The sequence below is a fragment of the Sus scrofa genome, chromosome 2, assembly GCF_000003025.6.
Source record: "Sus scrofa isolate TJ Tabasco breed Duroc chromosome 2, Sscrofa11.1, whole genome shotgun sequence".
Taxonomy (NCBI): Eukaryota; Metazoa; Chordata; class Mammalia; order Artiodactyla; family Suidae; genus Sus; species Sus scrofa.
This window is the reverse complement of record NC_010444.4, coordinates 8853078-8880017: the sequence shown is the minus strand read 5'-3', so window position 1 is coordinate 8880017 and position 26940 is coordinate 8853078. Positions and strand designations below refer to the sequence as shown.

The following is a 26940-nucleotide window of genomic DNA, read 5'->3' as shown; positions in this document are numbered from 1 at the left end:
ATTTGAGGTGCCAGCTGTAAGTCCCCGGTTGTCAAGGGTGCTATATATTCAGGGCATTCCTACAACTCCCATCATTCTCTAGGAAAACTCAACTCAACTCTGGAAAGTGCTTTACTTAGTATTACCAGTTTATTTTATTTTATTTTTTATTTTTTTTGCCTTTTTGACTTTTCTAGGGCCACGTCTGTGACCTACACCCCAGCTCACAGCAACGCTGGATCCTTAACCCACTGAGCGAGGCCAGGGATCGAACCTGCCACCTCATGGTTCCTAGTCAGATTTGTTAACCACTGCGCCACCACAGGAACTCCAGTACTACCAGTTTATTAGAAAAGCTACAACTCAAGGGTGTTCCCCTTGTGGCTCAGCAGTAAAGAACCCAACTAGTATCCAAGAAGATGTGGGTTCGATCCCTGGCCTTGCTCAGTGGGTTAAGGATCCGCCATTGCCATGAGCTGCAGTGTAGGTCGAAGATGTGGCTCAGATCTGGCATTGCTCTGGCTGTGGTGTAGGCTGGCAGCTTCAGCTCCAGTTTGACCCCTAGCCTGGGAACTTTCGTATGCCGCAGGTGTGACCCTAAAAAGACAGAAAAGAAAAAAAAAAAAAAGAAAAAGAAAAAAAAGAAAGAAGATTTGCCACTCAGGAACAGCCAAATAGAAGAGACGTACAGGGCGCAAGGTGTGGGCATATGTTCCACGCCCTCTCCAGGCGAGTCACCTCCCAGCACCTAGCTGTGTATACCCGCCTGGAAGCTCCAGACTCTGTGGTTCAAGGGTTTTTCCTGAAGCTCCATTATTCGGCCTGACTGAGCTCACTCTCCAGCCCCTGTCCCCTCCCCAGGGGTCACTGGTGGGGCTGGAAAGTCCAGCCCTCTACTCACAAAATGGGTTCCTCTGGCAGCCAGCCCCCATCCTGAAGCTCTCCAGGGCCCCCTTTGTGTCCCCTCATTAGTATAAACTCAAAAGATTGAAATGGTCTCCCTGTGAAGAACGAAAGGCATTCCTTTCACCAAGAGCTCAGGAAATTCCAAGGGATCTAGAAGCTCTGTGTCAGGAACTGGGGAGGAAGATCAAATATAGATTTCTCATTACATCACAGATAGGGACAGTGCCATCCATCTCAAGGGATTTTTTTGGCTGAGCCCATGACAGGCAGAAGTTCCTGGGCCAGGGATCGAACCTGTGCCACAGCCATGACAATGCCTGATCCTTAACCGCTAGGCTGCCAGGGAACTCCTGGCGGACTTTTGAGATTTGAAAAGAGAGTCTGTTCACATTTCAGGGGGAAAGAATGGTACTAGGAGTCGAAAAACCTATAGGCTTCCTGTCTGGCTCCCAGCTGATTACGGTAGCAAAAATATAACGTAATAATGATTTGCTATCTACTATATCACAGAACATGTGTGCAATACTTTACTGAACCTGAGGGTTAACGTGTGGGCCCCATCCTTGGCTGGGCAGAGGCAGAGGAGCAGAGAAAGAGACGTTAAGACTGTAGGGGCGGGAGGGAAGCCGGTGCTTTCTGAGGTTTTCGTATCCGACTGGCCCCGTCTGATTAAACCTCTTTTACAGACAAGGACACTGGGGACGGGAACAATGAAGCCATTTGCCCAGGTTCACAAACTCTGGCTCCGAAACTCTCGCCTTGGCATTTCTTGAATGATAGGGGTGCTGGGGGCATCTTTTGTTCTAGGATTCTTTTTCTTTTCTTTTTTTTTTTGTGGTCTTTTTGCCATTTCTTGGGCCCTCTCGCGGCATATGGAGGTTCCCAGACTAGGGGTCGAATCGGAGCTGAAGCCACTGCAATGCGGGATCCTAGCTGCGTCTGCAACCTACACCACAGCTCACGGCAACGTCGATCCCCAACCCACTGAGCAAGGCCAGGGATTGAACCCACAACCTCATGGTCCTAGTCGGATTTGTCAACCACTGCGCCACAACGGGAACTCCTAGGATTTGGTTTTTGATCCTGGTTCCTGACACAGCCCTCCTAAATCCCTTAGAATTTCTGGAAGAGAAGAAGGAGTGTCCTTTTTTTTTTTTTTTTTTTGCTTTTTAGGGCCTCACCCGAGGCGTATGGAGGTTCCCAGGCTAGGGGTCTAATCGGAGCTGTAGCTGCCAGCCTATGCCAGAGCCACAGCAACGCGGGATCCTTAACCCACTGAGCAAGGCCAGGGATCGGACCCGAAACCTCATGGTTCCTAGTCGGATTCGTTAACCACTGAGCCAGACGGGAACTCCTTTATGTATTATTTTATTTTATTTTTCTTTTCATGGCCACAGCTGCAGCATATGGAGGTTCCCAGGCCAGGGGTTGAATCAGAGTGGCAGCTGCAGGCCTACACCACAGCCAAAGCAACACAGGCTCTGAGCTGCATCTGCCTATGATGCAGTTTTGGGGAATGTCAGGTCCTTAACCCCCTGAGCGAGGCCAGGGATTGAACCAGCAACCTCATGAACACCATGTCGTGTTCTTAACTCACTGAGCCACAACAGGAACTCTCAGATCTATACTTTTGGCAAAAGCACTTTGGCTGAAGCATGGGACTGATTAAGGCAGGGGTTGCAAACTACAGCCTGTGGGTCTGTACCCCCTGTAAGCTAGGAATGATTTTGCTTTTTTTTTTTTTGTCTTTTTGCCTTTTCTAGGGCCCCACCCATGGCATATGGAGGCTCCCAGGCTAGGGGTCTAATCAGAGCTGTAGCTGCCGGCCTACACCACAGCCACAGCAACACCGGATCCTTAACCCATGGAGAGAGGCCAGGGATTTAACTCACAACCTCATGGTTCCTAGTCAGATTCGTTAACCACTGCGCCACAACGGGAACTCGTGGATTTTGCATTTTTAAATGGCTGAAAAACAAGTCAAAAGACCATTTTTTTTTTTTTTTAGGGCCTCACCTGTAGCATATGGAGGCTCCCAGGCTAGGACCAAATCAAATCTCCAGCTTCCAACCTACACCACAGTCACAGCAACACCAGATCTGAACCAGGTCTGCGACCCATACCACAGCTCATAGCATTGCCGGATCCTTAACCCAGTGAGTGAGGCCAGGGATCAAATCTGCATCCTTGGGGCTACTTGTCAGGTTCATTTCTGCCGAGCCGCAAAGAGAACTCCAAGAATAATATTTTCTATCCTACAACCTCCTTCCTGTTTTCTCTTTATAACTATTTTATTTTTAATTTTTTGGCTGCAGTGTGCAGTGGCTTGATGTGGAATCTCAGTTCTCAGACCAGGGACAATTCTCAGACCAGGTTGCAGTGTTGAAACACCAAGTGCTAAGGACTAGACTGCCAGGGAACTCCCTGGGTGCCTCTTCATAGAATTTGTGGAGCAGCCTTGGAATGCAGAAGCATCTGCCACTGGGGAATGCTGACTGGGGCTGATGCTATTTCAACTGGGCCTCAGGACAGGCCAATCCGCTACCTCACTTCCATGGGCTGATCCCATTTTTCCATTTTGTTTACCTTTATCTTTCACTCATTCACTCATTTTTTAAAAATCAAGTTTATTGGAACATGCCATGTTCATTTACCTATATATATATATATATATATTTTTTTTTTCCTTTCTTTTTAGGGCTGCACCTGCGACATATGGAAGTTCCCAGGCTAGCGGTTGAATCAGAGCTGCAAGCTGAAGCCTATGCCACAGCAAAGCTGGATCCTTAACCCACTGAACAAGGACAGGGATGCACCTGCAAGCTCATTGACACTATGTCAGGTTCTTAACCCATTGAGCCACAACGGGAACTCCATGTACTTGGGTGTTGTTCATGACTGCTTTTGACTCCAATGGCAGAATTGGATTTTTGCCACCAAGTCTGTATAATATATAAGTACCTAAAAAATATCTTTTGGAATTCCTGCTGTGGCACAACAGGGGTCAGTGGTGTCTTGGAACGCAGGTTCCATCCCTGGCCTAGCACAGTGGGTTAAAGATCTGGCGTTGGCAGTTGTGGCAACCAGTATCCATGAGGATGCTGGTTTGAACCCTGACCTTGCTCAATGGGTCAGGGATCCAGCATTGCTTTGAGCTGTGGTGTAGTTTGCAGACGTGGCTTGGACCCTGCATTGCTGTGGTTGTGGTGTAGGCCAACAGCTATAGCTCCGATTCGACTCCTAGCCTGAGAACTTCCATATGCCGCAAGTGCGACCCTAAAAAGCAAAACCAAAAAAAAAAAAAAAAAAAAAAAAAAGAAAAAGAAAAAGACGTTGCCATAGCTGTAGCTTAGGTGACTGGGAGGGGAGAGTGAGAACAGTTCCCAGGTCTACTTTGTGTGTGTATGTCTGATCCCTGGATCAGACTTTACAGTTTGTATGTGTCACCAAAGATGCTAAGGACAAAAACATCACCTCAAACTCTTTAGAGCCTGGAGGCTGGTGAGGGGTGCCTGACACATCTTAGGTGCTATGAAAGGAAGCAGATACTTGTTAGAATTTCCAGTTGGGGAGTTTCCATTGTGGCACAGCAGAAATCCCACTAGTATCCATGAAGATGTGGGTTTGATCCCTGGCCTCACTCACGGGTTAAGGATCTGGCGTTGCCGTGAGCGGTGGTGTAGGTCGCAGACCCCACTTGGGTCCAGCGTTGCTCTGGCTGTGGCAAAGGCCAGCAGCTGTTACTCCGATTTGACCCCTAGCCTGGAAAGCTCCGTATGCCTCAAGTGAGGCCCTGAAAAGCAACAACAACAACAGCAACAAAAGAATTTCCAGTTGGGTCAGCACCAGGTATGTAAAATCAGAGCCAGGCTCCAAAAAAGGAAACTGAGGATTCTAAAAGCCTGGGAGAGACCCAGGAGAATACGGAATTGTCCAGGGGCCAAGTCTCCCCTCCTCCATCTCCTAGCTGACCCGTGAGGCTGGCGCCCTGGAGGGAGGTAAGGCCTGCCTCAGAGTAGTATCCACCAAGTGGGCTGATCCTTCGGGGCCCTGCCGAGGTTGCCAAGACCACCTTCTCTATCATTTGTCCTGCGGTCTTGTTCTCTGGGATGCGGCCAAGGCAGGTTAAGCGCCTCCTTTCTCGGCAGGGCTATTCCCTCGACTGCCTGCAGATGGCGCTGAAGCGACACGATGGCACTGGAGGGGTGGGGGCCGGCGGGAAGCCCTAACCGGCCCCCTTCTCTAGGTCTCCTCCAACCTGCATTCACAAAGCCTCCTCATTCTTTCCCTACTTCCTGTTCAGGCACAAAAAACACCCTTGTTTCTGGGGCCCGCAAGAGACTCGATCAAAGCGGGAGGGGGTGCAGTGTTTGGAGTTGGATGATGCCTGTTCAATCACCCTCTCCGGCCGGGCTCACACCCACCACCTCCTCTATCTTCCGGCAGCTGGATCTGCAGGGATCTTGCTTTCAGGGCACAGACACCATCTCTGGGAAGCCTTCCTGGATTGCACACTCCCCTGGCCCCTATTCCTTTTCCCAAGCCCTGTTTCTTCTCCCTGGGCTGGGAGGTTGGGACTCTGAACACTTTGAAGCCCAGGCGGGGGGAGCAGGGGGCAAGGTGCGACTTGGTGTCTGGCCTTCCCCTGTGAGCAGCTTGGTCCTGTGGTTAACACTGATCATAGAGCCATTGAAGTGCTTTTCCTGCTGTCCCTCTCATCCTCCTTTTTTTTTTTTTTTTTTTTTTTTTTTTCCCTTTTGCCTTTTCTGTGGCTGCTCCCGCAGCATTTGGAGGTTCCCAGGCTAAGGGACTAATTGAAGCTGTAGCCGCCAGCCTACGACAGAGCCACAGCAACGCCAGATCCTAGCCGTGTCTGCGACCTACACCACAGCTCACGGCAACGCCAGATCCTTACCCCACTGAGCGAGGCCAGGGATCAAACTCACAACCTCATGGTTCGTAGTCAGATTCGTTAACCACTGAGCCACGACAGGAACTCCTTTCTACGTCTTGAGTGGACTGGCCCTGCCCATAGTGAAAAAGCTGCCTTTTCAAAGGATTCTGGAGTCCTGACAGCTGGGTGTGGGGTGAATCTTCTCTCTCTCTCTCTCCGTAAGGGTTTGGTCTTACCCAGGACCTCATTCCTCTAGGCCACCCTCTCTCAAATTTTAGCCTGCATTACAGTCACCTGGATGGCTTGTTGAAACAGATGGCTGGACTCCACCTCTAGAGTTTTTAGTTCAGTAAATCTGGGGTGACCCTGAGAACTTATATATTTAAGTTCCCAGGTGATACCGATGCTACGGTCAGGACCACAGTAGACTGAAGGAGTAACTCAGCAAGTCTGGGTTGTCCAAACCCCCCGTATTCTAGGGAGAGATGTGTCCCTTGCCTGGCTTCTGGGAGACAACCCCTAAACCCTTGGAATATCCTGCCTGATGAGAAGGTTTTGCTTACCTGGTGGCCACGGCCCTCTTGCTATCAGTGTAAGCTCTAGAGGGGCTGCAGTAACTAAGGAACTAAGGTCAGCCATGCGGATGGTCAGCCGCCTCCTGTAAACATGGGACACCAAGACTTGGCTGAAATTGCCTGGTCGGCACTACTTCATGCAGCTGTAAACTGTGTTTCTTGGTTGGCAACTCTGTTGCTGGAAGAATTAAGTGCCGTTCCCATGACTCCACTGGGACACGGGACAAGTGGAAGCTCCCAGCTCTGCCTGGGCGTTTTTATCCCTTCCTGACTTTAATTCATATCCTTTCACCCTTTCACGGTAATAAATTGTAACCAATAGTTTAATAGCCTTTTTTGGGGGGGGGGGATCTTTTTAGGGTTGCACCCACGGCATATGGAAGTTCCCAGACTAGGGGTTGAATCGGAGCCATAGCTGCCAGCCTACACCACAGCCACAGCAGCACAGGATCCAAGCTGTATCTGCGACCTACACCGCAGCTCATAGCAACGCTGGATCCTTAACCCTCTGAGGGATCGAACCCCCATCCTCATGGATACGAGTTGGGTTCGTTACTGCTGAGCCACAGTGGGAACTCCGAGTTTCCCAGCTTTGCTAAGTTCTGTGTCCTAGCGAATGACTGAGCCTGTGGTGGCCTTGAGGACACCTGAGGACAGCCACACGGTGAGAACCACTGCTCTTTGCTGTGGGATTAACAGCTTTCGGCTTTGGGGCCGTCTCCCAAGTGAAGTACCTTCTCACCTGGCCTGAGGGGCCCTTTTGAGGAGTGTGTTGAGGGACCGTGAATTTCTTGGAAATCTGGGTGTTGTTTGGGGGGGTTACTTTGAAAGGTCCTCCTGGGTCACTGGGACTTGGTTTCCCCATCTGTAAATGGGGCTTTGGACCAGTTCTGTTCTCCCCAAGGGTGGAGCAGCCCCATATCGGCAAAGCTGATGAAGAATGTACTGGGCTGTGGAAGAAGTTTCCTCTTCTCTCAACATTGTAAACCAACTATACAGCAGGTTATGGATCCAGCACTGTTACTGTTGCCACTTGGGTTGCTGCTTGTGGCACAGGTTTGATCCCTGGCCGGAGGAATTTCTGCATGCTGTGTGGCAGCCAAAAAAATAAATAAAATAAAATAAAAAAGAACTTTCCTCTTCTTCTTCTTCTTCTTCTTTTTTTTTTTTTTATGGCTGCACCCATGGCATATGAAGGTTCCCGGGCTAGGGGTTGAATCGGAGCTGCAGCTGCCGGCCCACACCACAGGCACTGCAATGTCAGATCCTTAACCCACTGAGAGAGGCCAGGGATCAAACCCGCATGCTCATGGATACGAGTCGGGTTCTTAACCCTTTGAGCCACAACAGGAACCCCTAGGCAGGGGCAGTTTATTTCACTGACTCCCTACTTCCAGCATAGCCAGCTTGGCCCATCACAGCCCCACTCACCTGAGCAGGCGACCCCAGATGCGGGGCCCACAGGTTTCAGTAGATCCAGCCACATGGTGCTGCCCTTCCTGGGACCACCCTCAGGGCAGTGGCCCGTTTCTCACGGGACTTGGGCCCTCCCTGCCCCATCCTGCCCTGGCTTAAGACCAGGTCCTCAAGCCCACACAGGGAAGAAGGCCTCTTAGCACCTGCTGGTTATGTGGCTTTATTCACAGACTCAGCACTTGCTGAGGTTGGGAGGAAAGAACATTTGGGGGAGCCAGGCTGGGCCTGGAGATAAGGGTGGCTGGGAGGCCATGCACGGGTCGGATGGGGGAAGCTCCCAGGGGAGGACCTGTTGGAAGGAAGGAACACATGGGGCCAGGCCGAGCCAGGCCGGCGTGGGGTGGGGCCAGAGGCAGGCAGCATGCAGGAGGCCTGGCTAGAAATCTGATGGAGGAGATCCAGCCAGGCAGCGTCTGTGAGCCAGGGAGGGAGGGACCGAGCGTTTCTCTGGGGCGGGCGGGGGGGGATCGGTGTGGGGCTGGACGGCAGGCCCCCCTGCCCCTCACTCCCAGGGAAATGACATAGTGGGACCGTCGGGACACCTGGCGCCTGGTCCTGCTGCTGCCTTGGGACTTGACGTGTGACTGACCCCACTAGGTCCCCTCTGGTGTGTCATTGTCCTGCTGACGCTTGGACATTCAGACATAGGGACCCTCTGGGGACCTGTGCAGGGAAGATGACCATTCTGGAGTGTGCCTAGGGCCCAGCACGGTGGGCTGTGTCTGGGAGGGAGGGGGTCCCCAGCCGGGGGAAACTCCCTCTGAGCCAAGCTTTTCTCTCAGCGGTTGGGGTCAGTCCCCTGCTGGCAGGGCGTGCCATCTCCCACTCAGTCCAGGCCAGCCATTGGCCCGAGGCTGACTGCGCGGTTAAACCTTCTTTCTTCTGGCCTGCCCTGCTGGCTCTGGAAGGACTTCCTGCCCAAACACAAACAAGATCTGAAGCCCGGATCCTCCTCCCGGGGCTTCTTCCTGGTGAAGAGCCCATTCCTATCCAGCAGGGAACAGAAAAACCAGTTCCCCGGGTCCCCCCTCCCTGCCTGGGGACAGCAAAGTTTGGAACGTTGGCCGGGTCTCTCTGGGCTATGCAGGAAGGTGACCGAGGGCCCGGGGAAGCCCGGTGAGGCCTGAGCAGGGCCCTGGGTCTCAGGTCCCAGCCCCTGCCTGCTTTCTACCAGGGCCTGGGGTGGAGGGATGCAGGCGAGGGGGCCATCAGCACTGGCGGGAGGGGGTGCGGTGCACAGAGCCGGGGCGCTTGGGGATCTTGCGCCAGCGACGCTTGTCCCAGCGGCAGAGCAGCAGCAGGCGGAAGGTGTCCCGGAAGGCTTTGTTGCAGAGCGCGTAGCACATGGGGTTGATGGTGCTGTTGACGTAGCACAGCCAGTAGCCCAGCTCCCACAGGGTCTCGGGGACACAGTCCTTGCAGAACGTGGACACCAGCACCATGATGTTGTACGGCGTCCAGGTGACGATGAAGGCCAGCAGGATGGCGCTCAGGGTCCGAGCCGCCTTCTTCTCCTTGACCAGCGAGAAGGTCTTCCGCTTGGCCAACTGCTCCTTCCCGCGGGGCTTCTGGCCCTTGCCCGCTCGCTCGCGCCCCTTCCGGGTCGGCCTCTTGACCGTATTCGGGGAGCTCCGGGGCGGCTGCTTGGCGGGCGCCTGCGCCTCGGGGTCCACCATGGGCATCTTGATCACCACTTCGGAGCCGGGCTCCTCGCCCTCCGAGGAGGTGAGGGACTCCATGGAGCCTTCATCCTCCTCCTCTTCCTCCTTCCAGCTGTAGGCCTGGAGCAGCCGGGGGGCCCGGCAGCAGCGGCAGCAGCGCCCCGGAGGGGTCTCCGGGGAGCCCTCGGCCCCCGGCTGGGACCGCTCTGAGCTGCTGCTGCTGCCGCCCCCCTTCCCCGGCGTCTCGGAGCCCTGCAGGGCCGCCAGCTCCCGGGCCCGGTTCTCTGTCTCCCGGTAGATGCGCCAGTAGAGTGTGCACATGACCGTGACAGGGAGGTAGAAGGCGGCCATGGCCGTGCCAAAGGTGATGATGGGCTGGGAGAGGAACTGGATATAGCACTGCCCGGCCAGCACCGTCCGCTCCCCCACCAGGTACTGCCAGAAGAGGATGGCCGGGGCCCAGAGGACGAAGGAGACCAGCCAGGCCAGGCCGATCATCAGGGCTGCCCGGCGGGGGGTGCGCTTGGCGCGGTAGCTCAGGGGCCGGGTCACGGAGAAGTAGCGGTCAAAGCTGATGAGCAGCAGGTTCATGACCGAGGCGTTGCTGGCCACGTAGTCCAGGGCCAGCCAGAGGTCGCAGGCCAGTGTGCCCAGAGCCCAGTGGCCCATGAGCAGGTACGTGGTGTAGAGGTTCATGGAGAAGGTGCCGATGATGAGGTCAGCGCAGGCCAGGCTCAGCAGGAAGTAGTTGTTGACCGTCTTGAGCTCGGTGTTGACCTTGAAGGAGATGAGCACCAGGAGGTTGCCCGTCACCGTGGCCAGTGACAGGAGGCCCGTGGTGATCCCAATGAAGGCCACTTGCCAGGGACCCTTCCCCGGGGCCAGGACGGTGATGTTGGGGCTGACGGCGGGCGGGCGGAGGTATTCATGGTGCTGGGTGGGGTCGGGGTCGGGGTGGGCAGCCCCTTCCTCTAGGCACAGGCCGGGGCTTCCTCAGGGGTGGTGGTCGCCTGAAAAGAGAGAATGCGGGCTTGGCGTGGGCTGCTGGACGTTTGGCAGAGCTGGCAGGCCAGACAGCGCCACCCCCGCTTCCTGGTGCCCACACCCGGTCATCGCTAATGCACTTTCCCAGCCACGAAGGAACGGGCTTACCAGCAGCACGGGGCGGGGGGGGGGGTGGCGGGGGAGGGGGATGCCCTTGGAATCCAGAGACCCGAGTCCTCCTTCCAGCTTCAGCAGTCAGACTCTGAGCCTCAATTTTCTCATCGGGAAATTGCCACTAATGCTTGTCTTGCTTAACTCATGTGGCAGCAGTGGGGAGACTCGCTTTGTATACGGTACTGCCAAATTTTCAAAGCATTTCACTCAATTTTATTAGAGCTCTCATTTACTGAGTAGTTACTACATGCCAGACACAGTGCTAAGCACTTAATTGAATTATCTAATTTAATTGTTGAACATTTGTAGGAGGAAGGTCTCTTATGATTCCCATCTCACTGAGGCAACCGCGGCTCTGAGCAGCTCCAGGGCCTGGTCACCGTGACACAGGTGGTGAGTGAGCAGAACCCCTTCTCTCGCTCATTCTTGGGCTATGTGAAGATCTAGGGGGATTCTTCTATCAAGTAAGGAGAGATGGGAAGGCAGGGGAGGACTCCGGAGACGACAGTGGAAAGAGATGGGAGCAGAGGGGCGGGGTGTGTGTGTGTGTGTGTGTGTGTGTGTGATAGAGAGACAGAGAGAGACAGAAAGGAGGGAGGTGTTTGGGACTGGATCGGACCTGCTATGAGGGCCGCAGGGAAGGTTGGGCTGGGGTAAAAAGATCTGGAGAAAAGCAGGCAGCAGAGGCGAGGGCCTCAGCTCCCAGATAAGCGGGGGTCTGGCCCCAGATGGGGCGTGGGAGGCCCCCACCTCCCCACTCTGTTCCCAGGCCCCAGCTGAGTGGGGGGGCAACACGGGGGGGTGGGAAGATCCCCCCGACTTTTTCGGAAGCTGGAGTCCAGCCCAAACACTAAGGGTGGGTAGGAGAAAAGCCAGGACTCCTAGCGACTACTAGCCAGGCAGAGGCCCCCGTCGCTCAGCCATGGCCTTGCTGCTATGTGTTTTGGCTGGTTCCTTCCTGTTCTGGGCTTCAAGCATCCATCCGTTTGTTAAAGAGACTGGGGTCTCCTCCTACCTGCAGCTGTGGCTTCAGAGAGAGACGCTGGGCCGGGGGCCCACCATGCCCACCTGATCTGAGACAGAAAGACTGGAGTCCTGCGCCCGTGAGGGGGGCGCTGCCTCGGTGGTGTGTGGCTGTGGTGGCATGTGACCCGGAGTGTGTGGCTTGAGGGAGGGGGACCGTCGGTGCATGACAGCGACTCTCAGCCTGAGGAGTTCACAGAGTGTGGCAGAACGGGCAAGAAAGGCTGTGATGGTCTGTGCTTGTGTGTCTGGGATAATCTGGACGTGAGCGGGCACAAGGGACCTCCTGGTGGAAAGATCTGGACTCTGGAGGTAGACTCTGCATTTGAGTCCAGATGATGCCCTGTACTGGGGGTGTGGTCTCCGCCAGTGATATAACTCTTCTGTGCCTTGGTTTCCTCAACTGAAAAATGGGGATGGAGTTCCCGTCATGGTTCAGCAGTTAATGATCCTGACTAGTATCCACAAGGACACAGGTTCGATCTCTAGCCTTGCTCTGTGGGTTAAGGATCCAGCATTGCTGTGCTGTGGTATAGGTTGCAGATGTGGCTCGGATCCTGTGTTGTTGTGGCTGTGGCGTAGGCTGGCAAGTGTAGCTCTGATAATGACCCCTAGCCTGGGAACCTCCACATGCTGTGGGTGCGGCCCTAAAAAGACAAAAAAGACCAAAAAAAAAAAAAAAAAAGAAAGGAAGAAAGAAAGAAAGAAAAAAATGGGGATAATGCTAGTCCCTAGTTAATAAATCAAGGAATTATTGTGAGGCTTAAAGAGTCTCAATAGATGTAAAGTGCTTAGAACACCCTGGTCCATGGTAAGCACTAAATTCCCATTACCTCTTAACACAAGTAGCCACAGGGGCTCCCTCCTGCCTAGAAGTGGCTGTTTCTTTGATTTAACATTTTCTAGGGGTTCCCTGGTGGCCTAGTGGTTAAGGATCCAGCATTGCTACAACTGTGGCATGGGTTTGTTCCCTGGCCAGGGAACTTTCACGTGCTACAGGTGTGGCCAAAAAAAATTTTTTTTCTAATACTATGACAACGGCAACTACTAATAACAGTCATCACTCTTACTTAGTGTTATTTAGTGTCCCTGAGTGCCGGTCACTGCCCTGTCCCACTTAACCTTTTTCTTTATTTTATTTTATTATTTTTTTGTCTTTTTGCCATTTTTCTTGGGCCGCTCCAGTGGCATATGGAGGTTCCCAGGCTAGGGGTAGAATTGGAGCTGTAGCCGCCGGCCTACGCCAGAGTCACAGCAACACGGGATCCGAGCCGCGTCTGCAACCTACACCAGAGCTCACGGCAACGCCGGATCGTTAACCCACTGAGCAAGGGCAGGGATCGAACCCGCAACCTCATGGTTCCTAGTCGGATTCGTTAACCACTGAGCCATCATGGGAACTCCATGTCCCACTTAACCTTAACAGGGAACCTATGATCTAGGGATTTCTCTTCTTTCCATTTTACAGATGAAGAAACTGAGGCCGAGAAAAGCATGAGGATTTGCACAAGGTCACACAGGTAAGGTAAGAACCAGGATTGGCGCCAAGCAATGTATTCCAAAGAAACTATGAGAGGAAGTTCCTGTCGTGGCACAGTGGTTAACGAATCCGACTAGGAACTATGAGGTTGCGGGTTCGGTCCCTGCCCTTGCTTAGTGGGTTAACGATCCGGGGTTGCCATGAGTTGTGGTGTAGGTCGCAGACGAGGCTCGGATCCCGCGTTGCTGTGGCTCTGGCGTAGGCCGGTGGTTACGGCTCTGATTCGACCCCTAGCCTGAGAACCTCCATATGCCGTGGGAGCGGCCCGAGAAATAGCAAAAAGACAAAAAAAAAAAAAAGAAACTATAAGAACTGATGGTCCTCTGGGGGGCCACCGTTTGCCAATTTGAATTAAAATTATATTGCATTAAAATAAGATTGCTCTTGGAGTTCCCGTCATGGCACAGCAGAAACGAATCCGGCTAGGGACCATGAGGTTGCGGATTCGATCCCTGGCCTCAGTCAACAGGCCGAGGATCTGGTGTTGCCGTGAGCTATGGTGTAGGTTGAAGACAGGGCTCAGATCCTGGGGTTGCTGTGGCTTGGGGTGTAGGCTGGCATCTGTAGCTCTGATTGGACCCCTAGCTTGGGAATCTCCATATGCAGCAGGTGCGACCCTAAAAAAGCAAAACAAAATAAAATAAAATAAATTTAAATAAAATATTGCTCTTGCTTACTGAGTTTTATTGCATCCCTTCCCTTAACCAGTCAGGTGCTGGGCAGGAGTGGGATCAGACAGTGCCTGCTGGGGCTTTCCCCGGGAGCCTACTGATAGACACTGCCCTTGAGAGGTGACCCTTCACAACTCTCGTCCCTTTGACGAGGCTGGGGGGTCGAATTGGAGCTGTAGTTGCCGCCTACGTCACAGCCACAGCATGGCCAGATCCGAGCCGCATCCGCTGACCTATGCCGAAGCTTGTGGCAATACCACTGAGCAAGGCCAGAGATTGAACCCTCATCCTCTTGGATATTAGTTGGGTTCTTAACCTACTGGGCCACAAGGGAAGTCTCGGATCCTTTTTTTTTTTTTTTTTTTTTGTCTTTTTGCTATTTCTTTGGGCCGCTCCCGCAGCATATGGAGGTTCTCAGGCTAGGGGTCGAATCAGAGCCGTAACCACCGGCCTACGCCAGAGCCACAGCAACGCGGGATCCGAGCCGCGTCTGCAACCTACACCACAGCTCACGGCAACGCCGGATCCTTAACCCACTGAGCAAGGGCAGGGACCGAACCCGCAACCTCATGGTTCCTAGTTGGATTCGTTAACCACTGTGCCACGACGGGAACTCCCTTTTTTTTTAAATAATGATTTTTTTTTTTTGTCTTTTGTCCTTTGAGGGCTGCACCCTTGGCATACGGAGGTTTCCAGGCTAGGGGTCTAATCGGAGCTGTAGACGCCAGCCTACACCACAGCCACAGCCAAACCAGATCTGAGCCATGTCTGCGACCTACACCACAGCTCACGGCAACGCCGGATCCTTAACCCACTGAGCAAGGCCAGGGATCGAACCTGCAACCTCATGGTTCCTAGTCAGATTCGTTTTCGCTGCGCCATGACGGGAACTCCTAAATAACGATTTTTATTTTCCATTATAGCTGGTTTACAGTGTTCTGTCAATTTTCCATTGTACAACATGGTGACCCAGTTACACATACATGTATACATTCCTTTTTCTCATATCATCATGCTCCATCATAAGTGATAGAGCATGACTAGATAGACTAGACAGAGATCCTAGTGCTACGCAGCAGGATCTCATTCTGAACTCAATGTATTTAATGCCCATGGCAGAGGTGGAGCAATTGAGGCCCAGAGAAAACGGGGAAAAAGTCACTGTGAAGCCCAAGGTCTTCAGCTCCTAGACTGGCTGCTGTCCCCGCACCTCAACCCTGGGGTGCCTTGGGGCAGCTCTGTAGCCAGCCAACGCCCCCCCCCAACCCCCGCCTCCCGCTCCCCTGAAGCTCTCTGGGCAAGACCTGCAAAGGCTGAGTTAGAAGAGGAGCTTGCGGGCCTGAGATGCTGTACCCTCTGCAGCTGCAAGGGCCTCCTGTCTCTGTGGGCACTGTGTAGGGGCAACGCTGACCAAGCCCTCTGCCATTGAACTTGGTCCTTATGCCACAGCAGGGCTAGGATTAGGGTGGGGTGAGTGAGGCACTTGCCTTGGGTGTGAAATTTAAGGAACTGCCCCAAACTCAGTCAGCAAGAAAATCCCATTTTAATGTGATATTTAAAGAAGAGAAATCCATGCGAAACATCCATCACAAACACACTTTTAAACCAAGACAGGCTCTAAGTCCCCACTTGCACAAACACCCCATCACCCGTGCCTCGCCCTAACCCTGGCCCTGCCTCTGGCGAAACTTGATTTACAAAAACAGACCGCCTGGGAGCTGCAGTTTGCTATTTGATTTTTAAAAATATTACATGACAGTATTATTTATCTTGATTAGGAGGTATTTTTGTGCCCCTCCCCTGAAATTTTGCTCCAAGGCGTGTACTTCACTCGCCTCACCCTAATTCCTGCATTGCGGACCACAGCCCTGGGTTTGAATTTCCAAGCTGTCCCTTCCTTGCTGTGTGACCATCAGCAGCGCCTGGACCTTTCCTTCCCTGCATCCCTGCATCCCCCAGCCGATGGGGATAATAGTGACCAGAGTGCCTGGCACTGAGATGACACTCAGTCGAAGGCCTCTGCTATTATTCCCGACTCCTCATTCCGATCCACTGCTCAGCCACCTCTCACCCTGCCCCTTCCTCTCTAGAGCCCAGGCGCAGCCCCTCTTCGGTCCCCAGATTGCTCCTTTGTACATTAGAGGAGTTGGACCAGCCTGATATCTGGGGAGATTTTACAGGATCCTGAAACCTAGATCTCACGACATTGAACAGAAAGGACCAAAGTCCTCCAGGTGATGCTGCAGAGGCTGAAGGCTCACTTAGCTTCTCTCAGCCCTGGACCTGCAGGCTCCAAGGCCTGTGTTCTTTCCACCTGGTGGACCCTTTGTGCCCCACCCAGGCTGGGAAGGAGAAAAGTCAAGGTTCTGGGAACTGGACCTCGGGCCTTGCCAACCCCCCAGGGCCTTCTGAGCCACTGGGATGCAGCCCAAGAACAGAGCCGTCAGGGACTCTGCCTTTCCTCCACAATCACAAGTGGGGGATCCTCCCCCGCACCCCTCTTGGACAGTGATTTGCTCTGGAGAAGGTTCCTGGAGGTCTGCTCTGGTCCCTGCTCTGTATTGGAGGCAACCCTCGGCCTCTTCGAGGCTAGTGGGGGCTCAGCCAGATGATGGTTGTGTGAGAACATAGTGTCCAGACACTGCGGCCGATTCCCCTGGGGATGAGCCCTGGGCTCAGAGTCAGGGTGCCAGGATTCTACAGCAGCTCCAGAATTTCTACAGAGGAGGGGCTTAGGGTTAGTCATCTGGTTGAAAGGGGGGCTGGAGGTATTTGCACAGCATAGCCTGTGAAAACACCCACGGTGGGTGGGATAGTTTAGGGGTCCTTGGCATGGCCCCTGCTTCAAGCCCCGTCTCTGTTCTTGTCTTGCTATGTGACCTTGGGTAAGTTGGTGTCCCGACCTTCTGTGGAATGGTTGTAGGTTAGGCTTGTACATTACTGAGTGAAAGAAATGATGGGGCGAGTCTTTGTGGGGATGGTTGGGGACTCATCCTTTGAGGGTGTCTAGGGTACAGGAAAGTGGAAAGGAAGCAGGAGGTGCTCTTCTGCCCAGGGCTGTGGCTTCCTGATGAAGGTCACTGGGAGTATCTAATAATATTATTAATATTATCATAGCAACTGATATTTACAGACTGCTTACTATAACCAGACATGGCTCTAAGCATTATATACGTGATTTAATTGACCTGTTACAAATCCCGGGGAAGTAGGTTCCATTATCTTCAATTTGCAAAAGGGGCAACGAGGCTTTCAGACCTTAGAGATCTTACAGTTTATCAGTGATGCAATCTGGATTTGGATCCAGCGAGTCTGCCTCCAGGACCAAATTTGGACCCTTACTCTAAACTGCTCTTGTGGGGATTGGGGCCGGGGGTTGGGGGGGGTGCGCAAGAGCCTCCTTGTCGCCCACCCCCTCCACTAGCTTGGTCAAATCCTAGTTTGAATTCAGTTAATAGGAAGGAATTAGTCCTTCTTTTGGAATCTGGCTAGTGTGCACGTGACAGTATCTGTCATCCTTCTGGGTGATGTATGATCACGGGGCTGTGGGGAGGGGTGGTCTAGCTGCAGCTCTCTGAGAGGCAGGGCAGGGGCTGTGTCTGCCTTATCCCAGGGCTTGGCACACAGCAGTTGCTCACTAAATAGCTGGAAGACATCCATGAATGTGCACAAGGAGTCCTCCGGGTTGACTTCAGGACCTCCGGCATGGGGATGTGCCTTTGGGGGGCTGCGGGGGGTGGGGTGGGGTGAGGGCAGAACCGGCTCTGGAGCGTGGTCCCTCTGCTTGGGACAGTGCCTGCATCCCTTCATCTGCCAGGTCCTTGTCCCCTCTGAGAGGCCCTGTCTGGCTTGAAAGCACAGGAGAAGAAGAGTCCTCGTAAAATGGACCAGGAAACCTTGCCTCCTCTGCCACAGGGAAGCTGCGGGAGGGGACGGGACAGGTGCTGTGTGTGGGATGGCGCCTGTCCGTGTTGGGGGGAAGAAAACAGTAGCCTGGGCTCAAAGAGTTAAGGGATGAGGTCAGAGCCTCTGCATGGCAGGCCAGATTGTTGACCGCCAGCGCCCTGGACCAATCCCCAGGGACCGGGGATCTGGCTGGTGAGAGGAAGAGGGGGGAGGGGAGAGATTGCTGGGGAGAAGGATTCCTGAACACGAGGGCTTCCTGAATCTTACCACTGGCCAAGGAGGGCAGAAGGGGAGGCCGAGGGTGAGGGGGTTCTGGGGAAGAGATTCAGGAGGGAGGAGTGAAGCCATCTTGTGATGCTGGACGTGGAAATTGGCCTAACCCTGGCTGGAGAGGACGGACCATACTGGGGAAGAGGAGGAGGTATGAGGTGGGGGCTGTGGGGCTGGGTACCTGCGACCTCACACATGTAGCGAGGATGCTGCTCTCGAGCGGCCTCTTGACCTGTCCCTTCTGCTGGAGCCTTAACCCAGAAGCCAGCCTGTCAGAGGTGGCTCTCTCCCCTGAGTTAACTTTCCTCCAAAGGCAGTTCTTTACCCATTCAAGGCACATAAAACTTCTACCTCTGATAACTGGCCTTGGAAACGAGGGGGTAAACAGATACAATTTATCACCTTTTCAGGCTCAACAGTCACCACTGGGAGTGCCAACCAGCCCTGGGGAAGGCAGGAGCCATCAGTTAAATGCTCATAAATGTACCGCTGAGCCGGAAGAGGAGCGTCAGCCTTAGAATCGGTGCCAAATACTCTCACTGTTGATGGACCTTAACCAGTTGCCCAACTTTAGCTGGACCATGCCAGAGCCTGGCAGTTAGCAGCCTGGGCCCTAGACCTCGCTCTGCCAGGTGGCATCAGAAACCACCTCGTCCTCCACTCCGCATGGCCCTGCTCTTTACTCCTTGTGCTCCCCTCCCCAGTTCCTTTCTTCTCTCTCCTCCCTCCCTCCTCCATCTTTCAGGCATCACCATGGCATCACGGCAGAACAGAAACCCAGTGCGATATTCACCCACCTCTCTCCCCGCCTGCCACCAGGAGCCCGAGCTCCTGCGCACAGAGCTCACTGCTCCCCCCCACCCCCCGCCACCCCGTCACCCTGCTCAGGGAGGTGGGAGTTCAGCGCTGCGCTGAGAGTGAGGAGAATGGGGCCCAAGCCCCTAAATGTCCCTTCTGTGACCATAAGCATGTCCCCTCCCCTTGCTCAGCCTCAGTCTCTCCATCTGTACAACAGGGAGGTACCTTTCCAGTCTGACGTGACCTCTGCCTAGCGCCTTCTTGACCCTCTGATTCCCCTTTGCACTTGGGGATTCAGTTCTCGGACCTGCAGGCCCAGCCGGGGAGCCAAGAGTCACATCTTCCGTAGCCTCATTTCACCACCGCCTCCCCCGCCTCCTACATCGCACTGGCTGGCGATCATGGCTTGCTTAGTGGCTGAGCTCAGAGAGCAGATAACTAACTCCCATCTGACAGCTCAGTGAGCAGCTGATCACCTGGGGACAGGACACCGACCGCCTGCAGGAGAGAGTCTGACTCCTTCCGGCCCCTTGGGCCGGAGGCCCCGGGTCAGTCTGGATGGCGCTGCAGGTACATTTTGCAGGCAGAGGGGAACCCCCTCCTGCTGGCACTGATCACCATCAAGTTATCATGTCTGAGTGACCCCATGAAAGCTGCCCAACCCCTCCCCAGCTGCCAGCTCAGGAGCTGGCAACTCGGCAAGAATCAGCTCCTGGCCTCCAGCCCATCCCCACATTGTGGAGTCTGGGGGGGGGTCCTGGGATGGGCACTTGGCATGGGTGCCCATCAGTATCCATGCATTACCTGGTCATGGGACTGAGACCTGTCCTGCGGGAGCCCAAGGTACTCTGGACATGGGAAGGCCCCTCTGGGCCCCTGTACTCATCAGGACCACATTCCCTGGCCAGCATGGTCGTCCGTGTGTCCACGACCCTCTGAGAGCCCTGGAGCTCTTGGCCTGGTCTCCTGCTGGCTCCTGGCCCAGCACCCACCTTGGCATCCGGCTTGTCCATCTGGCCAGCCGCCTGGCTCAGTCCATCTTGGAGGGTCTGGAGGTGGATGGGGCTGGTGGAATTCAGGGTTCCCTGAGGGAGGAGAGGAGGAGGTTTTGGGACTGGCACCCCAATTAGGGGTGGTGGTGAAACTCCCAGAGGATCCTGGTGGCACTGGCTATCCTTTGCCCCCCCCCGCCGTTAGTGGGATTTGGGGGCTCTGCCTGCTACATGGCAGCCTCACCCCTTCTTGGCTCCAGGTGCAGTTTCCTAAGGGGGTCTCCATCTCCTTTGCCAGCTGAACCCCAGAAAAATATTAGGTGTATCTGCTCAAAGCCAGGAGACGGGGTATTTGGAGCAGCCAGTGTCCAATGCTACAGAGCCCCCTTGGTCTCTAGACCGCCCCCCCGCCCCCTCCTCTCTCTGGGGTCCATCCCCATTTCCTTCTAGTCCAGGTCCCTGTCTAGCTCTCAGGATCCTGCTTCTCCTGCTCCCACCTCGGTGGAGCCCCTCCCAGTTCCTCCCAGGGATACTCACCATGGGGCTGGAGAGGGGTCTGGAGGGTCGGCAGCCCCACTGCCTCTCCGGGGCTGATGGCGTCTCCAGGGACCCAAACACCTGGCTCCTGGGGGGAGCTGCGCCCTGTGCTGGCAGCCGGAGAGGCACAGCCAGTGATTGGCATGTCCCACCCCTGGCACGCCAGCCTGGGGGTGGGGGGGAGGGAGGAAGAGAAAGAGAGGGAGGGAGGAAAGAGAGGAAAGGAAGGGAGGGGGAGCTGGAGGGAAGCCTCAGGCAATGTCCGAGGTTGGACCGGGTCCTGGAGCTTGCCCTCCTCCTCCACCAGGGCACCCCATTTGCGCCCTGAGAGAGAGGGGGTAGGACATGAGAAAGATGAGCCCAGGAAGGCTAAAAGTCCAGAACGGGAGAGAAGGCGGATACAGGGAGACAAACACCCACACCCAATGCACACAGACTCAGCGGCACACACACACACACACACACACACACACACACACACACACAGGCACACTGTTTCCCGGGGCTCCTTCCCCCACCCAACCTTAGAGCCCCCAGCCCGTGAGCACCATGCCCTGCCACACACGCACTCCCCGGCATTCACATGCCTGTTTTTTCCCTCGCACACACGCCCTGCCCCCTGCACATGCCCACGCGCCCACCCACCCAACCCCACACCCTGCTCTTCCTCTCTGCTGGGAAGGAGCTCGATTTCTTCTGTTTGGAAATGACACATTGGGCCTCACGTGAGAGGCTCCAACTTGGAACAGACCCAGAGGGCTGGCGCACCCACCCCGGGGCTGAGCAGACGAGCCCCGCGTGCTGGGCTGTGCGCTGTCTTCTGTTCCTGCTGCACAGCCTGGTCGGTGCCTGGTTTGCGGGGATGAGTGGGGGGCTGTGTGCCTGCTCCACGCATTGCTGAGCGTCCCGCACACGTGTGTCCCTGAGTACGCATATCACCGTGCAGCCTGTAGATGCAGGTGTCGCCCTGTCGGTCTGGAGCCAGGACGCGTGTATCTGTATTCGCTGTGTGTCTAAGTGTTGCCCAATCGTGGAACTTGCTAATTCTGACAAGTGAGGCAAGCCTCTACCTCCCTGCCTGTTCCACCCCCAGCTTCCACTTGGAAGACAGACAGACAGGCAGACAGACAGCTCTCCTCCCAGCTTGTCAAATTCTGTCTCTCCTGACTCCCACTCAGGGCGCACAGGTGTGCACCTGGGAAGTGCCAAGCCTGCTCTTCCTCCCCACCTCCCTTAGCCCAGCTGCTTGGCCAGCATCCTACTCCCCCAGGCCGGTTTGAATTTCTGTGTCCTCAGAGACAGAACCCCGGGGGGCCTTTTGCCTTAGAGACCTGAGTCCTGCACCGCCCTCACCTGGCCCTAGAGACCTCCTGGGGAGCTGGCCACAGAGGGCAGAGATGGGGAGGCCACTGCTGGGCTGCTGGGTCCTTTGCTAAAGTCCTAGGGTGGAAGGTAGGCAGAACCAGGACCATCTATGAATCCACACTATATAGATGAGAAAACCCAGGAGCAGAGGGATGCTTAAAATGTGCTGGGCAAGTGGTTGGACTCAGGTCCCGTGGCTCTAAGCCCATGGCTCTGGAATGGGGCAGGGGGTTGGAACCAGCCCCACCACTCGCTCCTCGCTCCTCTTCCCTGGGAACACCCCTTTTCAATCCTAATGCCTGAGGGCAACCTGGGCTTCCTCAGGCTGGAGCCCAGGTGCTGATGGAGCCAGGTGGAGCAGAAACTGGAGTCCCTGGGGCGTGGCCAGCAGCCATCATGCCGCTGGTGGGCACACGTGGCAGGTACATGTGGGGGCATCTCTGCTTCAGGAAGCCAGCAGAGGCTAGAGCAAGCACCCACTCCACCTCCCCACTGAAGTCCAGGACATCCTGCCGCTTGGAGAGGAATCTGAGCAACCCCTCCCGGGCTGGGGTCGATAAGCGGGTCAGAACTCGACCAGTCCCTGCCCGTGGGCACGGACTCTGGCTGCCCCCTGCTGGGCTGTGCTCGGTTTGCGGCGTGCGGCTTGTGCGCGCGGTGCGGCTGCGTGTACTTGTGCGCGTACACGTGGCTGAGTGTGGGGGTGTTAGGTCTCCACGCTCAACATCCATTTCCGAGTCTGAATCAGGCTCTCTCTTTAACCCCCTCCCCCCAGGCTCCTTGGTCTCCCTTTTCTCTTCTCCCACCGCCTCTGCACACGTCCCTTTAGAAATAAAAACACTTATTTTGTAGGCGGGAGAGGAGGGTGTCCAGCTTTCCCTTGCCTCCTCTTGAGTGTCCCTCTCTGTCCCAAAAGGTTTGTTTGCTCCTTAAGTCCCTGCAGCTGCGGAAACAGGGGGATGACGCCCCCGGCGGCCCCCCCCCCCAATTTTATGACTCTTCTCGGTTCAGACTTGGCTGGGTCCCTTTACCAGATGGGGAAACTGAGGCAGGAAAGGAGAAGGGAGGTAGGGCCAGAAGCAGCTCTCCCGCCCGGCTCTCTCACCGCCCCCGCACCCGAGCCGGATTTAGCCGCAGGGAGGCTGGGAACATTGTCTTTATTTTAAGCCGCCGAGTGCGGCACGAACGCGACAAAGGGCTCCGCGAAGCAGCGGCAGGCGGCGCACGTGGGGGTCCAGCCCCGCCCCCGCGCGACCCCAGCGGCTCTAAAGCTGCCGGGCCTGAACTTAGCCAGTGCTCTTTTCTCTCTGGCCGGATGGGACGTCTGATGGCACAGGCCACCTGGGTCTTAGCTCCTGTCGGTTGCTATTTTTGGTCGCTTGGTGGAGGATTTACTCCTCCAGGCCACCGAGGGAACACGAGGTCGCCCCGCAAGCCCGGGCCGCCTCTCTCACCTTTCTCTCGTGCAGAGAGAGAGGGAGGGAGGAAAGAAGGGAGAAGAGAGATGCAGCCTTGGGTGCGAATCCGGCTCTCCATGATGAAAACGATCATCCTCAGTTGCAAGTTAAACTTGGCGCTGGCGCTGGCTGCGAGTGAAAGCCATTATTATTATTTATAACTCGTATTGAGCGCTTACTACATGCCAGGCGCTGCTAAGCTTTCTAATTCATCAACTGGTTTGTTTCTCACAACTCTGTGAGGGAGGTTCTATTATTATTCCCATTTTACAGATGAATAGAGGTATATGCCGGATGCGTTTCCAGGGTTTCGGGTTGGGTTCTGTGTGCCTTGGGCCATCCTGGGACTGGGGTCGGGGTGGGAGTGTGTAGACTGCAGTTTCAGGGATGGCAAAAATTGGGAGAGCATTTTTAAAAGGTCGGGGATCCAGGCTGAATGCTCGGCCGGGGTTGGGGAGGAAGTGCGCGCCCCGGAGTGCGCTCATGCTGTACGGCTGTAAGCCTCTCGGTTGAACCCTCACGTTCGGCTTGAACACACCCCAGAAGCTCAAATGGCAATAAACGTATCTCTTCTCGGTGCTGCTTTCTCTGTCCTGGGAGAAGGAGGCGGGGTTGGACGACCCTCCTGGTCCCCACCGGGCGACGAAGACGAAGGGATTGGTCCTCAGAGCTCTCTGGAAAGCTCTCTCAAAGCTCGTGGATGGGTGGTCTCACCCGCAGTGGCAACTGACCTCCCCTCCGAGCCCAGGAGGGAGGCAGCCGGTGGGCCACAGGGCACCCTTCCAATATCCGCACCCCTAGCCCCACCCACCATTGCTTTAGGCGCTCAGCCTCGTTACCCCTCCCCTCCCGTCCTCGACAGCGAGACTCCAGCAGGGACTACTAATACCCGGATTTAAAAGCAGCGACTAAAATCGAGGGCGGGGCTGCGGATATAGCAGGCCTAGAAAGGGGAGCGGGAGTCCCTGCCTCCCGAGGGCCCAAAGTGGCCACAACAAAAGCATCAGCTTGGGCAGGAAATCCCGGTTTTCCGAGTGTGGTTCCGAAGTTAAGGCCTCGTAGAAACAATCTCCCCTTCACCTACCGGGCGCTTTACCTCCCCGTCCTGGCTCTATGATGGGAGCCTTGGGGCAGGCAGAGGACCCGCAGGAGCCCAGCTCCAGCGGTCCCGAAGCCCCGAGGTTAGCTTCCGAAGATAGGATATGTAAGACTGGTGCCTCGCGAGGCCTGAACCTGTGGGGTGCTGCTTCCTCCTTGAGCCGGCGGGGTTGAGTTGAGGCGCCGGGGTTGGGCGGGGAAGGTGTTGGGAACTGAAGCAACGCATCCTGACAAACCTCTAGATCCCGGCGGGACCGGACGACAGGGAGGATCTGCGTTCCCGAAGGGCATCTGTAAGCGTTCTCTGCCCTACCTAAGCGGGCCGGACCTCCGGGATCCAGGTCTCTTGCAGCCACTTAGGTGTTGGACGTCCTACAGACGTGCAGCCAGGCGGAAGAAAGGCGCGCTTCGCGCTGCAGAGGCCCGTGCTTCTCGCTCGCATCTGGAATGCCCAAAAGCAGCTCAACAAATCTGATGAGTAGCGTCGACTCTGCTTCGCTTGTTCAGTGGACATGGGGCCCCCAAGTTTTCCGCCACGTGGTATAGGGGCCCCGGCCCAGGACTAGGTTCGACGGAAGACTGCCGGAGACAAGTTGGCTGTAGCTTTGGGCTGGAACTTCAGGCCGGAGCCCGGGCCTGAGGTCCAGACGCCCAAGGCTTCTCCCCAACGTCTCCCAAGCTGCGCCCAGGGAGTGACCTGGTGAGGTAGGACCGATTTTAGAGACCCCTGTCCTAGACCCAGTTAACTGTGCTTCCTTTTCTGGTGGACTCCCGTGGGCACCTATGCTTTGTCGTCCAGTCCCCACCAAGGCGGAGACCGAAGCTCGAAGCCCACGAAGGCGAGGAGTGGGACGGAGCCGGGAGAGGGGAGCCTAAGGCGGCTCACTCTTGCCACCCATCTCTGGGTGAGACCCTCGCCTCTGCGCAGGCGCAGCAAGGCTGCCGTTGGGTAGGGGGCGGCCCCTCTCCCCGCTCGCCCGCAGCGTCGCGAATCTCTGAGCTTCGGCGGCACCAGGTCCTTTGCCTTAGTGCAGGCTGCCTGGGCGGCCCCAGCGGTACCTACCGCGCTCTGCACCTCCCGCCGCGCCCTCTAGTGGCCCGCCCAGCTTCGTGCCCGGGACGGGGGCAGCGAGAGGGGCCGCGGTGCCTCGGATCGGCGTGTGCCAGTTGCCCATTTTCCGTCACAGGGACAGGAATGACAGCACAACTACCTCCTTCATGGCCTACAGTGCAGGCCCTTTGTTGGCAGGGATGGGTAAGGGATGGGGCAGATTTAACCTTCAGAAAGAAATAGGAGCTGGCTTGCTCTTTGCAGCGCTTGCTACAAGCGCTCTGGTGCATTTTCTCATTTAATCCTCGCAACAGCTCCATGATGTCGGCACAGTTATTTCCATTTTACAGGCAGAAAAATAAGGCCCAGAGAGGTTAGGTGAGCTCATTCTGCCCTCTGAACTCCTTCGCTGTATGTGGGTTTTACTCCCAGCTTGAGCCTAGCTAATTGGGAACTCTCTAGGCCGTTTATAAGACGGAGGCGTATCCTGGGAACTCGGGAAGCAAGTCATTCATCTCGCTGTCCCGTTTAACAGACTCTTAACATCGCCCCAACTGTGTGTGGGCACCGTTCTCAGTGTTTTTGCGTTTTAACTAATTTAACTTTTGTAGCAGCATGGCAAAGTCGTTGGAATTATTATCCCCATTTTATAGATGGAAACCAAGGCACTGAGAGGTTCAGAAATTTGTCTCTGGTTGCATGGTGGTCGGTCCCCAGTCATTGCTTTTGCCCCTATCCTAAAGTCCCCCTGAATGTCAACGCGAGTGTACCCACATCTCTCCTTTCCTCCCCACCTAGATCCCTGGGCTGTGAGGCAATCAACCTTTCTGCCAGGGTCTAACAGGACCCTGGCCCCATGTCCACTCTTCCCCTGCCCCCTTGGCGCCTCCGGCCAGCCGCCAGCCGCAGCGATGAAGGAGGGCCTGATCAGGGCAGGGACTGATGGGTTTGAGTGGATCTCGGAGGCCGCCTGTTTACTCCACCGGCCGGCACGCTGTGATTAACAGTGCACAATCGAGTTAGGGCTGGAGCTCCAAGGCGGAGGCTGGGGCGGGGGAGGGGCCTGCCGGCTGGAGCTGCCTGACCTTGGGGCACCTCAGGGGTTTGCGGGAAGCTGGAGCCCCCTGGGGAGACGGGGAAGGGTTGTGCATTGCCAGCAGGCATAGGGCGCGCGTGGTCCTCAGGGGTGAAGAACCAACCCCCCTGCCCGTCTTACCTTTCTTCCTCTTCCCACAGAGGACCGGAGGCTCGGAAAGGGAGGGACTGGCTGCACATCAGAGGAAGGAAGCCCTTTTCTGAAGGGACACCTCCCAAGAGACAGTGGCGGTGGTACAGAGAGGGAGGTAGGAAGATGGGCTGGGGGATGGGTTTTGGGTTGTGGGAAGCAGCCAGGTTTGGGCCTCAATCTGCCTCACTTTGGGGTATTGATCTTTCTGCTTTTCTCCCAGGCGTGTGAACCTCTCCCTGGAGCACATGCTTAGCCTGCTCTAGCTTTCTGGCCACCAAGTGGGGTGACTCCGCAAACCACTGGGTGGCGAGGGGGAGGGGGAGGGGGAGGGGGAGGAGGACAGGGATTAAAAGCC

General features: G+C 55.5%; 1 protein-coding gene across 1 annotated transcript; it reads right to left on the bottom strand.

Annotated features, from left to right (window-relative positions):
• Positions 7976-21253, bottom strand: CHRM1 (cholinergic receptor muscarinic 1). Its single transcript, NM_214034.1, is given in 5 exon segments — positions 7976-10404; positions 10407-10501; positions 19850-19942; positions 20387-20553; positions 21159-21253. Coding segments are annotated over 2 exon segments (1380 nt in total). The 5' UTR covers positions 10421-10501; positions 19850-19942; positions 20387-20553; positions 21159-21253; the 3' UTR covers positions 7976-9038.